The 17,098-nt window shown below is 40.6% G+C and overlaps 1 protein-coding gene across 5 annotated transcripts in view; it reads right to left on the reverse strand.

The window, feature by feature from the left end:
• Positions 1-431: 431 nt before the first annotated feature.
• HIPK3 (homeodomain interacting protein kinase 3) overlaps positions 432-17,098 on the reverse strand; it is a 150,311-nt gene continuing 133,644 nt past the window's right edge. For all 5 annotated transcript variants that reach the window (XM_024211466.2, XM_024211461.2, XM_024211462.2 and 2 more), the window contains 3 exons: positions 13,588-13,823; positions 13,185-13,312; positions 432-4,468 (listed from right to left, as the gene is read on the reverse strand). In XM_024211466.2, coding sequence (XP_024067234.1) covers positions 3,992-4,468; positions 13,185-13,312; positions 13,588-13,823 — 841 coding nt within the window. In that variant the 3' untranslated portion in view covers positions 432-3,991. The remainder of the gene's footprint in view (positions 4,469-13,184; positions 13,313-13,587; positions 13,824-17,098) is intronic.

The following is a 17,098-nucleotide window of genomic DNA, read 5'->3' on the forward strand; positions in this document are numbered from 1 at the left end:
GGGCAGAAAGGAAACTTAGTACTTACCCCAGTAGGTGGAGTATATCTGCCTGAGTAGGAGGGCCAGGCTCAATGCACTCTTCTGCTGCCACAGACAGAAATCTCTGTTGGGGTGGTAGTGGTGGGCTACCCCCTAAACAATGGATCTTGAAGTTAATACTCTCTGGAGATGCATGGAAGTGCCCACATCTCTCATAGCTAATGTCTCTGGCTGTCTGCAGATTCAGGCATTGGTTACATTTGGTTCACATTTTCAGACTTTCCCCTGAGAACCACAAGAGTCAGAAACATACTGTTTTTAAATAAAGCAAAGCTTTGTGAATATATCAGAATCTAAGAGCTGGAGCCCTACACATTGGTTTTATAGTGCCTTAATCTGGCCCTGAACTGATGTCATGAAAAATAAAAGCTGCCAACAACTTCTTTGCTGCAATATATATTTTAATCCAAAGTGAATCTCAACAGTAATACACCATAAATTCTTATTTTGACACTCACCAAAATAGTCACCTGGAAAACCCGCTTTTTGTGACAAAGTACAGAAGGCTTGGTCACATTTAAATCATTGAGAACTAGAGAGAAATACTATCGCAAACTGTAAGAGACATTACATCCATAAAATTTTTTCCCAGTCCTCGTATTGTAATATTGCACAGTGCAATTGCTACATGGCAAACTAGTGTAGCATAGAAACCAAAAGAAAAAAAAAAAAAAAGAAAGAAAAAAAAGCCACAAGTCTACAAATTGTTAAACAGTAACAATTCAAACTTAATAATCAAGTCTATATCCTTGGGTAGTTCTAAAACAATCTTCCTACAGCTTGCAGTGTGATTTAACTTTTACTTAACACAAACCAAGTTAAAATTAGAAATGCAGAAAATTTAAAAATTTAAACCAAAAGAATTAGTTAATACAGTAGCATAGCTGATTAATAAAAACACCCTGAATTAAAGTTAAAAACTGAATACAAGAAATTCATATAAAATAATTCACAAATTAAAATAGTATGCAAATATGCAATTCTGTAGTCATGCAGTGTTTTATTTAAAAAAGGCATTAAAACAATCTGAGGTGTATATGCTTCACTGATGAAGGATGACTGTTTCCACAGATTTAGGCACCAATCCTGAAAGCAGTTCTATACATATGGACCTTTGGCACCTGCACAAAATCCCATTGAAGTCAATTGGACTCCACAAGGGTGCAGGAGCTCATTGCAGGATCAGTACCTCACAATCATTTCATTATTCAGAATTTAGGTTGTGGCAGAATCCCAAATATTTAGTTCTTTGAAATTCAAACACATTTCTATTGTTACTATATATAAAGAGCAGCAGGCTTAATTTGGGGCACATTTACAGTACATTTTTCTTGTGAATTTATAGGATAATATTGTGCCATACAGGTAAATGTGTCAATTTAACAAGCATATTAGCTTTACATCCTAAGTACAGTAAAAAGAAAGTACAGTAAATACATTAAAGCAATGGAGATTCCCATGGCTCCAAATAAAGAGAACACAGTAATTTTTATCATCATAATACAAAAGTCAATTAATCGTTTTGTGCTGGTGGTTCTTGGTGTGTCCACTGCCTGCAATGGAGATAACACCAAGAGAACTCAATTCCCAACACTAAGGTGTTAACAGAGGATAGGAATCTGCTAGAACAGATAGTACAAGTTTGAAGTATTAAGGTGTATGACGAATTTACTTGAGTATTTTCTTGACTCCATATATTTAGGCTTTATATATGTGCTGATAAGATTTCAAATTAATCAGGCTACTCTTAGTTTCTAATGTATACTTTAGATATACATTTATATTTGTACAAAATGCATAGAGTTGATTACTAAAAACACTGAATCTTGTGGGAAAAGTTAGGTTTCTTTTGCAGTGTGATTAAAAATGTACTGCTGGTATTGGTTTATGATATAACACTGTTGTATTTCAGTTTTTGTTTTTTAAAAAATAACATCAAATATAGGCACAGTTATTTCATTTGGACATTCATTAAATAAAACACTGCTTGTAGTAATGGAGTAAAGAAAAAAAATCTACCAGTTATTAGCTTATTGACAGAGTTAAACACAAATACTTTGCACTCTTATTCCAGTCAATGCTGCAAATATTGTATTCCAGAATATTTTTTGTTTAAAAAAAAGTTAAGTCAAGCCTGCAAGATACAGCTTCTTAAGTGTCTACATAATGCAATATGAAAACATAAAAAATTAAGTTACATACGTACATACATACATCCACTTATATGCAGTGATGAGCCCAAAGTTAATGGAGATAAAATACTGTTGCAAATAACACCCCAAAATAACATATTCAATTAAACTTCCATCATTTACAATATAGTAGTTACGACACTCCAAACATAAAAGCAAAATAAAAATCAAAACCCCCACTTCTATTTCATGTAATTAGACTTATACAGAAATTAGAAGGCTAAGAAAGAACTAGTTAATCAACTAATTTCACAGCTATCTGAAGTGGCAATCATGATATAGCAGCTTATCTATGATACATTCAAGATAATGATACAATTTATTACTTACCCATAAGCTAACACACAGCCTGTTTAATACCTTCTTTAAATCCCATCTCTACACTACAGTATACTTGAGGTCTATGAAAAAAGTAGCTACCTTTTATAGGAAATGGATGATTAAGTCTTTGGTGCTGCAAAAGCAACTTCATTTGAATAAAAACAAAAAACAAAAAAGACAAAACTTTCTAGGAAAAAAATGCAAAAAGCATGTAATTTACGTCCCTGACGGAATGTATTAAATAAGCAAACACCCCAACAAGCTAAAACAAATACTATAATGAAAAAGACTAAAATCTCTCCCATGCATAAATGAAAAATTGCACACAAAGAACTCACATCTTTTCAAGCTTCAATAGTAAATATTCTGCTACTACTTATTAAATACTGCATGGTTTGCTCAAGCTAAGATGAAATCACATCATGAATCAATGAGCATTTTGCTTTTTCTTTCATAATCTAGTCAAAGTCATGCCTACTGCACCTCTAAACATGTTATTAAATCCAATTAGACAAACACTTTGAAAATATACTACTTAGATTGTATTGCAGTTCCATTTAACAGTATAAAATACTGTTTTGTGTTTATCACTAAAAGCTACTGAATTGACTTTTCTTAAGCACTACTAAATTCTTCTCTTGAAGCTAGATCATTCTGAAAAAATCAGACAGCAGAATTCAGCTACAGCAAAACATGCTGCCTCCTTGACAAGGAAAAACACCCAATACTAAAATCATACCACACAAAACCCCAAATGAGCATTACTCTATCAAAAAATCAGAAGATCTGAATTTTAAGTGCTGCAGTCCTCAACATGTATATATAAGTAATAACATTAACAACCTCAAATATTTAAGGCACTATGTGTGGGAACGGTTTACAATGCAGCTGAGATTATTAGGACAACAACATTTAAGAGCAATGTCTAGGCAACTCTTCTTTGCCCATGCAAAAGACACATGCAATGTGAAGAACAGCTCAACTTTTTAGATAAGTGACTCAACATTTAAACACCAAGATACACAATACAAACATTTTACTTGTACACTGTACTGCTGACATATGTGCATCTGTTGCTCTAAATCTGTACACTGAATGGCTTCCCAAATGTAGACGTGTCTTGCACTAGTTAGAAGGCAATTTTATAAAAAATAGAAGGAGCAAAACTGGAATTCTGCTCCAGTAAGTCACCTGTCTGGAGTTACTATATAAGAAGATAATATGACCAAAGATACAAGTTATACCAAATGTGCAAAACACATTAAAAGTGAGTTTTGTTTTGTTATTTAAAGCTCAAGGTTGTTTAAATTGCACCCAAGTCTACATGATTCAAAAAATAATTCTCTTGTTGTGCCATGGCTAATTTTTATTAAATACCATGTTTCTTCTTAAATCAAGCGTTTATCATTGAGCCTCCTCTACATACTGTACTCGAGTTCTCACATAAATGGATACTGGCTGAGTTTTGTTGGACTCAGTGGAAATCCTGTGTAAGCAGGTGATGCTGCAATGTAAGAATGTGGTGGAAAAATAGGTTTGTACTGAGTCTGATGAATGGTTGGGGAAGGTAAAAAACGGGGATTTATGCCCACTGGGACTTGGTGAACTATGCCATTGGGATGAGCTATATTGTAGGTTGGATGCTGCAATATAGGTCTTGAGGTACATGATGAGGCTAGGAGGTGGGCTACAGGTGCAGCAGTACTAAGGGGTGCAGATGATGGATACGGAAGAATAGCAGGCTGTCCTCCAAGGTGTGTACTTCCAGCTAAATGTGCATGCACCGTACTGTGATTTGGACTTCCATGTGGAAGGGAGAACGGATGACTGGCAACACCAGCTGGAATGTATGTCTGCTGTCTTCGATGACTGTAGTTTCCATTCCACTCCTGAGGCCCAGATCCAAAGTGCTGAATCTGTCCACACAGAGAAATTGCTATATGTTAATTTTGGAGTACAGATAAGAGTATGAACTCAAACTGGAGAAATGTTTAAAATTAATAAACTTAAATTCTATAAAGAAATAATCAAATGAACAAATACAGAAAGTAGAAAATACTAGCTATTGAAATAGTACCACAAACAGGAAATTTGAAGGTTATAACTCAATGCAGTTCTCTTGCAAGACAAGGACAAAATGGTATGCTGTTTTAAACACAAGTACCATATATCACACAAGCAAGGTGATTATTCCACTCTGCTCAGTTGTGGCTTGCACACCTGGCAAACTGCACTCACTACTCACGAAGACGTACACGCAGTGATCAGCGGCAGTCAAAAAAGCAAACAGGATGTTAGGAATCATTAAAAAGGGGATAGAAAATAAGATGGAAAATATCTTATTGCCCTTATATAAATCCATGGTTCGCCCACATCTTGAATACTGCATTCAGATGTGGTCTCCTCATCTCAAAAAAGATATACAGGCATTAGAAAAGGTTCAGAGAAGGGCAACTAAAATGATTAGGGGTTTGGAACCATATGAGGAGAGATTAAAAAGACTAGGACTTTTCAGCTGGGAAAAAAGTAGACTGGGGGGGATATGATAGAGGTACATAAAATCATGAGTGGTGTGGAGAACATGAATAAGGAAAAGTTATTTATTTGTTCCCATAATATAAGAACTAGGGGCCACCAAATGAAATTAATGGGCAGCAGGTTTAAAACAAATAAAAGGAAGTTCTTCTTCACACAGCGCAGTCAACCTGTGGAACTCCTTGCCTGAGGAGGTTGTGAAGGTTAGGACTATAATAGGGTTTAAAAGAGAACTAGATAAATTCATGGAGGTTAAGTCCGTTAATGGCTATTAGCCAGGATGGATAAGGAGATGGATGGCAGGAGAGAGATCACTTGATCATTACCTGTTAGGTTCACTCCCTCTGGGGCACCTGGCATTGGTCACTGTCGGTAGACAGGATACTGGGCTGGATGGACCTTTGGTCTGACCCAGTATGGCCATTCTTATGTTCTTACTATGGGCACCACAATAAAGGCACAACCAGTGGAAACAGGAGAGAAAATTTAGAGGGGAGCAGGAAAAAAATGAGGAATGGTTTGAAAAATATCTGACACACAACTAGGTCTAGACTAATGACCCATAGAACAGTGGTTCTCAAAGCTGGTCCGCCGCTTGTTCAGGGAAAGCCCCTGGCAGGCCGGGCCAGTTTGTTTACCTGCCGCGTCCGCAGGTTCAGCCAATTGCGGCTCCCACTGGCCATGGTTCGCCGCTCCAGGCCAATGGGGGCTGCGGGAAGCGGTGCGGGCAAGGGATTTGCTGGCCGCCCTTCCCACAGCCCCTATTGGCCTGGAGCAGCGAACCGCGGACAGTGGGAGCAGTGATCGGCCAAACCTGTGGACACGGCAGGTAAACAAACTGGCCCGGCCCGCCAGGGGCTTTCCCTGAACAAGCGGTGGACCAGCTTTGAAAACCACTTTTATAGAAGATGTGCTAATTGTTCACAATATTAGAGAGAGACTATTAGTCTCATTAAATAAGAAGGATAGAACAAGTAGTAGTGGGCTTCAACTACAGCAGGGAAAATTCAGATTAATTATTCATATATTAATCAGTAAATTAGAAATTAATCATCATAGTAAAGCCCTGCAGTGGAACGGTGTCTGTCTAAAGGTTGAGGAATTTGCAGTCTTTGGCAATGGTCAAAGTTAGAATAAGATGATCATTTAAGGCTAGTTTAGGATTAATTAAAATCAATCCTTCCATGATGATGCAAGGGGATGTATTAGATAACCCGGAGATCCTTTCCAATCTGAATTATTCTAAGTAATAATTAATAAGCTTCCTATCTGTATATGGCAGACTTTAACATTTTGTTTTAATATTTACTATAAACAGATAAGCAGGGTTTTGTTTTTAAATGCACTGCCCTTCCAAATACCTAGATGTTATTTAAAAAAAGAGTTTTGCTAATGTAGCTACTGCCCAGAAGCTGGGAATGGGCGACAGGGAATGGATCTCTTGATGATTACCTGTTCTGTCCATTCCCTCTGAACCACCTGGCATTGGCCACAGTCAGAAAACAGGCTACTGGGCTAGATGGACAATTGGTCTGACCAGTATGGCTGTTCTTGTGTTCTTATGCCCAAAGTAAAATAATTAAAATAACTTAAATTTAGTAAATGTAGTTTTCTGTATTATCTATGGGCTAGATCCTGGGTTGCAGCAGAGAGATACTTGGTGTAGCATTAAGGAAGTAGTAAATTGGCTTTGTAGCTCTTGATCCTCGGGCCAACCTCAAGGCTGCTGTAAATTACACCCACTTACCCAGGGCCACACAAAGCATTTCTGGCTGCTGAAGAATTGCTGGAGAAATGGAGATTAGTTACCTGTAACTGAAGGTTCTTTGAGATGTGTGGTCCCTAGCTGTATTCCACGTGGTGCATGTGCACCATGCGCATTAGTCCAGAGATTTTTAGTAAGCAGTGTCTGTTGGTCCACACATGTATAGTTCGTTCTGCTCTGAACTGAGGGCATAAGGGGTCATGCAGACTGATGTCTCTCCAGTTCCTTCTCATCACAAATCCAGATATAATCTGCAGCAGAGAGGATGGAGGGCAGACAATGGAATACAGCTAGGGACCACATGTCTCAAAGAACTTCCAATTACAGATAACTAAGCTCCATTTCTTCTTGGAGTGATGGTTCCTACGTGTAGTCCACAGGTGGGAGATTAGCAAGCAGTAGTCAAAATGGAGATGGGAACGAGGACGCAGAAGTGATAGCTGACTTTAACACTGCTGTCCCTACAGCTGTATCTGCAGGAGAAGACTGAACCAAAGCATGAACTCTTGTGAAGGTGTGCAAGGAGCTCCAGCTGCTCTACATATCTCCAACATGGTAAGTTTCTCAGAGATGCAGCAGAAGTTGTCTGCACTTTGGTGGAGTGAACCCTCATCCGCTCCGGGGAAGAAATGTGGGCTAGTTGGTAGCCAAGAATAATTAAGCCAGAGATCCATTTAGAAAGTTTCGGCAGAGGTATAGCTTGACACCTTGATCTCTCTGCTATAGAAACAAATAGTTTAGGTGTCTTCTAATAGCTTTTGTTCTTTGTAGATAAAAGGCCAGTACCCTTTGGACACCCAAAGAACATATACTCCTCTCTTCATCAGAAGCTTGTGGTTTGAAAAAAAAAACAAAACCACAATTGTAAATGGATGGTTTGACTCATGTGAAACTCTGAATTTACTTTAAGGATGAATTTCGGGTGGTGGCACAGTGAGACCCTTTCTTTATGGAGGGTAGTATATGGTGGGTCTGCCATGTGTGCTCCCAGCTTGCTGACTCTTCTGGCTGATATTAGGGCGACTAGGAAGGGAACTTTCATTGAGAGATGGGACATAAAACCTGAGGCTAAAGGTTCAAATTTAGGTCTGGTGAGAGATGAAAGAATGAAGTTGAGGTCCCACTGGAGTGTGAGCTTCACCAATGATGGGAAGGATCGAAGAAGCCCCTGCAAAAATTTAGTTGTTGCAGGATGAGTGAAGATAGTATGGCTGTCAACAGCAGAATGAAAAGCGTTGATTGCTGCCAAATAAATCCAAAGGGAACTAAAACAGACACCCAATGTCTTATGGGTAAGTAGATACTCAAGAATAGCAGTGATCCCAACAGATTCTGGAGATTGGCATTGTTAAGCCCAAGAAGAGAAATGCTTCCATTTAGCTGAATAACGTCTTCTGCTAAAATCTTTCCTGCTTTGATTGAGAATGGATTGTACCCTTCTGGAACATGAATGCTGTACATCCGATGCCCATCCAAATACCAGGCCTTGAGTTACAGCGGTTCCAGGTTGCGGTGCCTGCAGGTGCCTTTGTGTTGCATTAGCAGATCTGGAAATGGGGAGATGATTATGGGCAGATGAGCTGAGAGCTTCAGAAGATCCATGGATCAGAACTGTCTTAAGTCAGTTGGGAGAAATAAAGATGACTCAAGCACTGTCATGATGAATTTTCCATAGCACCTGTGATTTTAATGGGATGGGAGGGAAGGCAAATCTGAGGTGAACCCTCCACGGTAACAGAAGGGTGTCTGCCTTTGAGCCCGTGCTTAATGCTCCTGTAAAGCAATACAGGGGAAATTTCCTGTTCACCTGTAAAGCAAAGAGGTCCCAAGATGGCATTCCCCACTGTATGAAGACCTCGTTCAGGACCAAATTGTGAATCTCCCATTCATGGTCTGCAGAAGAATGCCTGCTGAGACTGTCTGATAGGGAGTTCTGCTCACCTGGTAAACATGCTTCTGAAAGGGTTATGTGATGGCTGCTGCATCAGTTCCAGAGGTACACTGGATGTACACACACAGGGAGGAATATCATTCCCACCTGCTTGTTTATTCAGAAGACAGCTGTCATATTGTCCAACATTATTTGGATATGCCAGGATTGGATGAGTGGGAGGAAGGCATTGCAGTCCTGACGGACTGCTCTCAATTCTAGTAAATTGATATGAATCCTGGACTCCCGAAGTGCAGTATGATCATCCATATGAGTTCCCCAGCCTAAAAGTGTGGTATCAATAATGATGATTGCATTGAGTGTCAGTGTGAGGAAAGGGATCCCCATCCATACTTTCTCAACCAGATGAGAGTGTCCAGTAACTTGGACACAACAGTCATTTTGGCACAGATATTGCCCTTCTCTGGTGAGTAAATGGGCAGAAGCCAGCTTTGCAGACAATGGAGATAGATGGCAGCATGTGTCTGAGGAGTGAACAGGCAAGTTTTGACTGAAGTCCGTGGCCTGAAGGTGACCTGGTTTATAAGAGTGCCCATGGTATGCAATCTCTCAATAGATAGATAGGCTCTTGCTGTGGTCAAGTTCAAGGTCGCTCCTATGAAATTTATGGACCTTGTGGGGGTTAATGTGGACTTCTCGTGGTTGACACACACGCCTAGAAAAGGAAGTCGGTGAAGCAGGAAATAGATTGCCAATGGGACTTCCTCATATGACCTGCCTGTTGGAGTCAGATGTCGAGGTATGGAAAGACGATGAACCCATTTCTTCTCATCCAAGCTATCACCACTGAAAAAACTTTTGTGAAGACCCTGGGTGCTGTGGCTAGCCCAAATGGAAGGACCCTGAACTGGCAATGATCTTGACCGAAGAGGAACCTGAGGAACCTCCTGTGGGATGGGTGAATATCTGTGTGAATATACGAGTCTTTCATGTCGAGATCTGCGATCCATGCAACCTCTTCCAGAGATGGAATTATTGACGCCAATATGACCATGCAGAATTTTAATTTTGGGGCAAATATAGTTAGTTGGTGTATGTTGAGAACAGGTCTCCATCTCCTGTTCTTTTTGGAACTAAAAAGTATGGAGAGTACAATCCTTTCCCCTGATGTTGAGGTGGAACTTTTTCTGTAGCTCTCCGATGGAGAAGGGAGTCCACTTCTTACGGAGAATTTCCTCATGAGATTGATCCCTCAAAAGGAACTTGGAAGGAGGTTTGTGGGTAGGAGTTGACATACTCAGTCACATAGCTGCAATGAATAATTTCCAGTACCCATTTTTTGGCTATTAGAGCCCTCCAGCTGCAGACAAATTGGGTAAGGCGGCCTCCAAAAAACTGAGTGGGGGTGGGATGATGTGGCATCAATAAAGGGACGTGGGTCTCACCAGATCCGTCAAAATAAATTCCTTAGTTGAGGGTTAGAGTGAGGTGTGGCAGTGGATGTTGCAGGAAATGTGTGTCTAGGACTGTGGATCCTGTATCATTTATTTGCTGAATCCTGGGGGCATTGATAGCAAAAAGGTTGAGAAGATGGTCTTGCTCTGTATCCCTGCCTAAGATGCTTTCTCTTACGGACAGGGGTATAGATGCCCAGTGAACGAAGAGTTGTCCTTGAGTTTTTGAGGGAGTGGAGAGACTCATCTGTCTCATGGAACAGATTAACTGTATTGAAGGGCAGATCCTGAATGGTATATTCTGCACCTCCCTAGGAAAATTTGAGCATTGTAACCAGGAATCTTTCAACGAGGGCCATAGCCATCCCTCTGGACGCAGTATCTGCAGCATCTAGTGCAGCTTGGAGGGAAGTCTTAGTCACCAATTTGCCCTGATCAATTAAGGACTGGAGTGGGCTCTGTTTTCCTGAGGAAGCTTGTCTTTAAAATCTAAAAGCTTTGTATAATTGGTGAAATTATGTTTAGCTAGAACAACCCGGTAATTCGAAATCCTGAATTAAAGAGAGGTGGAGGTGAAGACCTTTCTTCCCAGGAGATCGAGCCATTTGCCATTCTTGTCTGAGGAAGTAGTTTTTAGGAATTGCAGCCTGGATCTCTTGGTAGCCACTTGTACCACCAAGAAGTTAGGCAGTGGGAGTGAGAATAGAAACTCTCGTGCCTTGGATGAAACAAAGAAATGATTCTCAGCCCTCTTCGGGGTGGTAGCACAAGAAGCAGGAGCTGGCTACAACCTTTTTGCTGCATCCATGATGGTCTGTTGATCAGGAGGGCGACTCAACGGGGGTCCAAGGGCTGCAAAATCTCCAGTAATCTACGTTGGGGCTCCTGAACTTCTTCAAGATGTATCTGCAGCTCAGACACCACTCTCTGCAGGAATTCCTGATATTGCATGAAATAGCCAGGCAGAGATGGCAAAGATGGGATAACTGCCTCATCTGGGGAAGACAATGAAATTGCTCCCAGAATCATCAGATCTCATTCACCTTCCTCCTCCCAATACTCTGATGGGGACTGGTTGGGGTTGGCCAGGAGATTGTAAATAAGGCTCATGTACTGATCCTTGGTGCCTAGGGTAAGGATCCCAAGGGCCCCAGATGTGCCAGGACAAGGGATCAACTGGGAGAGGAGGACCCCATGGCACTGCTCTATCTCTTAGCAAGTCACGTCTGGCTGGAGGATGGAACCCCAATCTTCTAGTGCTTCTGTCCTAGGCCATCCTCTGTCTGGTAAAGTAGAGACTCCTGTAGAGCTTCTGATCCATTGAACTACCAGCGAAACCGAGGGTACCAATAATCAGGCTCACTAGTGGGCGAGGAGGGCAGCCCTGCAACCTCAGACTAGCTTCCTCCTCTGGGGTAACTATGTCTCTGAATAAAGGCAGACCAGAGAGGAGGGATGAGTGAGTGTAGTAGAGAGCAAAAGTGTCCTCCAGAGAGAGACAGATCTCTGACTGCCTATAACCTTAGTATCCATGTGCGAGGGCTCTCCTATCTTTGAAGGGTTGAGAGAAGGATCTTCGCTCTTGAGAGCAGGCTTGGATAAAGGAGGTCTGTCTCAATACTTACGAGAGTGCTCCTTACTCTCATGAGAAGCCTTCTCCTTAGGCTTGAAAGTCTTAGCCTCAACTCTGGAGCTCATGCTCAGAGGGGTGCTGCCTGCCGGAGGCAGCCAACATACAGGGTGATCTCCCCGGTCCACATCTGATTGGGGTTTCATGGCCTGCTCCATCCGATTTTTAAGTCTTAACTCCCAACCCTCATGAGTTCTGGGAGGGAAGGAGTGGCAAATGCTGCATTTGGCTGAGATGTGAACCTTGCCTAGCCAGTAGAGGCAGCCCTGGTGTTCGTCACTCACAGAAAACGAGCAGGGGCAGGAAAAACAATTCTTGAACCCTAGGACTATGGGCATAATCCTAGCCTTCTGGGAGAATTTCCCCAGAGTGAGATAAAAAAACAACTCACTAAAGGCTATACTAAGTCTAAAAGATTAAAATATCAAAACCAATTTATAATATATTTACAGAATGATGCAGTTGAGGAAGAAGCTAGAGACACAGAAGATTCTTACTCAGGCCATGCCGCAGTAAGAAGGAACTGGAGAAACAGCACTCTTTACCCTCGATTCAGAGCACGAGGAGATCAACTGCTCATGTGCAGACCAATGGACACTGCTTACCAAAAATCTCTGAACTCATGTGCATGGTGCCACATGTATACCATGTGTAGAATACAGATAAGGACCTCACATCTTTAAGAACCATGTACCACGTGTGGAATACACATAGGGACCATCACTTGAAGAACATGTCCCTTTTTTTCCTCAGCCATGCTCACTACATACAAAAGAGATAGTGAATTACAACTGGGTGCATCAGCTCTACCACATTCTGGGATTCCCCTCAACTAACAGAATTCTCAGCTGGACAGATATGCTGGGTTTCCAGTTGCTTTGTGCCACAGGTGAGGCACAAAGCAGATGGAACAAGGCTGAAAATATGGCCCCACACTTAACAACATGGTACAAATATTTTACCATTTGGAAGGAGGAAAGTGGTCAAGTATATATGATCACGTCTCAGGCTTTTTACTAAATTTAATGTAGGTTGTAACAATTTTTCCAGTGCTGTTTTTCCATCATCTTTACAAACTCATCTGTTCAATCACTACCATGGCTGCTGATTTAGAGACAAAGTAGAAGATATTTCTGACTTGCACAATAGGCTAGAGAAGCCCATTTTTCAGGATTTCAGCAGCCTGACTACAGACGTTGGGCATATTTTTTACTGACTTGAGGCCTGATTTTTCAAACATGTGGAGGAGCCATAGCTCCCATTTAGTTCAGTGGTGCGGGTGTCCAGCATTTTTTAAAATCAGGCCCTCAACCTTAAGACAGTGAAACAGTTTTGAGCTGTGAATGAATACACATACCTGACTGAAATTTATAGGTTGCTGATGGAATGCTGATGTCAATTTTTGCTGACGGTTACTCACAGCAGGAGGCTGGTTTATTCTTCCAGGGACAGATCGTCCTTTTATCAGTGGCTGGCATGTGTTATCTGGCAAATAAAATCAAATACTAGTACCAAGGCAAACCTTCAATGCTTTCAACTATTCAACTAGACAACAGTTGTAAAGCAATAAACCAAGAAACTTAGAAAACATTTTAAAAATTAATTTATGATTAAGATTTAATAATTTAGGTAAAATACATGATTAAATAAGAGGGAGGCAGCTTAAATCTTATGTTTTGTGCATATACCTATTGAATAGACTGCTCAAATTTCTGACTTACCCATTATTATAAAAGAGAACAACTACTAAATTAGTTTACCTGTATTCACCATCTGCTCATCTAAATTTAATCTGTTTTCTATTCTTATTGGTGGCACCACAACAGCGCAGACAGCGGGTTTGGTTTCTGGGTTAACCAAGTTTCTGGTTTCTGTATTTTGATTGGTGTTGTCTACAAAACTGCTTTCTACAAATGGACTGTCATGTCCTGAAGAGTCTGAGGTCGGAGAACCATCCACAGTATCACAGCCACTCTCTTGTTCGTCATCTGACATACTATTAAAAAAAATATATATTGCATTATAAGCAGAGTGTTCTTCCATTAGCGTTCTTGTAATGTATGACAAAGTTATTTACACAAAATAAATATTTAAAAATAAAAAACTGCAGAAAGAAAATTTACATTTTAGTTATGTTACGTGTCTAAAGTTAAAACCACACAAGCTGGGAATTCAGATGGAAGCTAAAAGTCTAAACTCATCTTCCAGTCTTAAATGACAAGTTGTAAGCAGGGGTGGAAAGGATAAGGTCGCAGTTACTTTGTTAAAAGAAATTAGCGAGGGTTATGGTGAGTTGCACATTAACCTTGCTCTAATAAATCCACCTAATCTATATTAAGTTTTAAATTGTATTCCCACCACACACATGCACACTAATTACCTCATTTTCTTCCTAATTCAAAGAATAAAAGCCCCCCCGTGGTTATCACGCCATAAGCAGAGGAGGAAATACTTTATGAAGAAAAAATAATGCTTCTAAAAACAAGCCACAGGCCTAGGGAGATTGTGCAAGTGTCTATCTAGCCCAAAGAGATGCAGTGTTATATGTGAGGAATCAGGAGAACACTCCTGGCATAGTAGCTAGTTGTTGGATCAGCCACTAGAGAGGAAAAACACTGATATAGGACGTTACATATACAGGAGTAGCCTCATTTTACATATAGTATTGCCAAGCACATAGGTTTGACAGATTACACTGCTCTACAGCCAAAATGCTTCTGAAATAAATGTAGTCAAACTTTACTAATTCTGGGTCACTGAGAATGAAAATGATGCTTAAAATTCTTGATTGGCTCTAGTTTTCAAGATATGCTATTAGGTCAGTATATACGACCCTTGACTTGGGAATGGCGGAGGATAAGTGAGTTATAAAGGGAAGGGATCTCAATTTAAACCAGAAATGACTAAAATACACCTTTGACTGGATCTATGAATAAATCTATGACTGGGTTTGGACAGTACTTGCTTTTTAGGCAAAACAATGAATGATGCAATCTGAAGCTGGTATTGCGTCATACATGATATGAATTGCATCATGTTATTCCTAGAAGTCATGGATGATGCAATCATAACGAAGCTTACATCACTCTGCTGAACAAATTGCCCTATATCAGCTCTAGAAATCATACAGTGTCGTGCTCTCTTATTTGTCAGTGTTTGATTTTGCAAAGGGACACATTTCTGTTTAGCCAAAGTGAGCAGAGATGCCTCGTACTTGTGTGAACAGTGCAGATAACTTCTGCTATGTTTGTGGTGAAGTGACTTTTGCATCACAAAAGCGCAGTATAACCACTATGGTTAAGAAAGCCTATCACCTTTATTTTGGCTGCAAAATTGGAGATCAGGACAAGAGGTGGGCCCCACACATATGCTGCAACACTTGTGCAACAAATCTTCGCCAGTGGTTGAACAGGAAAAGGAAATCTATGCCTTTTGCAGTGCCAATGATTTGGAGAGAGCCAACAGATCATATCAGCAATTGTTACTTCTGCATGGTGCCTCCAGTTGGGAAAGGTGTGTCAAAGAAGAAAAAGTGGACTGTGCATTATCCAAACATTCCATCAGCTATACACCCAGTACCCCATGGAGAAGGACTGCCGGTTCCTGATGCACCAGAATCATTCTCACTTGAGTCAGAAGAGGATGAAACTTCTGGTCCTGAACCATCAGTGTCACAGGACCCACATTTTCTCCCATCCTCCTCCTCTGAACCACACCTCATAACACAAGCTGAACTGAATGACCTTGTCAGGGATTTGGAACTACCCAAGAGTAAGGCAGAGCTGTTGGGCTCCAGACTACAGCAGTGGAATCTCCTGGCAGGTGATGTTAGGGTGTTCCGTGACCGTCAAAAGGATCTTGTCCCATTCTTCTTCATGGAAGGTGATCTTGTAGCCTGCAACAACATCGATGGTGTGATGGCAGCCCTCAACATCGTTCACGATCCAGATGAGTGGAGACTGTTCATTGATTCATCGAAGACAAGTCTTAAAGCTGTTTTACTGCATAATGGCAATGTTTTGCCATCAATTCCAATTGGTCATGCAGTCCATATGAAGGAAACCTATGACAACATGAAACAACTTTTGAGGTGCATAAACTATGACCAACATCAATGGCAGCTTTGTGGCGATTTGAAGGTTGTTGCTCTCTTGCTTGGTCTGCAGACTGGATACACAAAGTACTGCTGTTTTCTCTGCAAATGGGATAGTAGTGCAAGAGATTCCCACTACATCAAGAAAGATTGGCCACTCCGACAGTCATTGGAGCCTGGGAGGAAAAGTGTTCAGCATCCACCACTTGTTGAATCAAGGAAGATTTTGTTACCACCCTTACACATCAAGCTGGGTCTGATGAAGAACTTTGTCAAGGCCATTGACAAAACACAAGCAGCTTTCAAGTACCTCTGTGGAAAATTTCCAAGGTTAAGTGAAGCTAAGATAAAGGAAGGTGTCTTTGTTGGTCCTCAGATTCGTGAACTTCTTCGAGATGATGCATTTGACCATGCACTGCGTGGCAAGGAAAAGACGGCATGGAAAGCCTTCCAGTTAGTGGCAATAAATTTTCTCGGAAACAACAAGGCAGACAACTACAGGTTGTTGGTGGAAAACCTCCTCAAGGCATACAAAAGCCTTGGTTGCAACATATCACTAATGATACATTTTTTGCACTCTCATCTAGATTTTTTTCCACTGAACTGCAGAGCAGTGAGCGACGAGCACGGCGAGCGATTTCACCAGGACATTGCAACAATGGAGAAACGCTATCAGGGCAAATGGAGCCCATCAATGCTTGCAGACTATTGCTGGACAGTGACAAGAGATACTCCATTTAATGAATACAAGAGACAAGCCAAGAAGCGCCGAGTAGACACTGAATAGGACTAAACTATGTACAGAATAGTTTTTTGCCTTTTGTTTCATAATAAATTTTATTTATATAACCCTTTTGCTGATTTTTAAAGTGTTACATAAACAGGACAGGTGAAATATTATCATGTAAAGCAACCATAAACACATGAAAAGACCTAGGTTTACAATTTATGATTAAAACTCTACTATCTACACAATATACAGACATAAAATGTAAAAACTTAAATATCTTAGAAACAGTAGCCAATCAGTTGTTTTAATTGTCATATTTGAATTCAGCACATCAAAATACATAATAAATAGCACATTTTATCTCTGAAGCAGACGACTTCTCAAAAATTGTAGACCGGTGTTATTTTTGACAATATTTAGGTTAAGAGGAAAAGCAGAGCCCCAATCT

This window comes from Terrapene carolina, unplaced genomic scaffold (assembly GCF_002925995.2).
Source record: "Terrapene carolina triunguis isolate 2854851 unplaced genomic scaffold, T_m_triunguis-2.0 Scaffold96, whole genome shotgun sequence".
In the NCBI taxonomy this organism is placed as follows: Eukaryota; Metazoa; Chordata; order Testudines; family Emydidae; genus Terrapene; species Terrapene triunguis.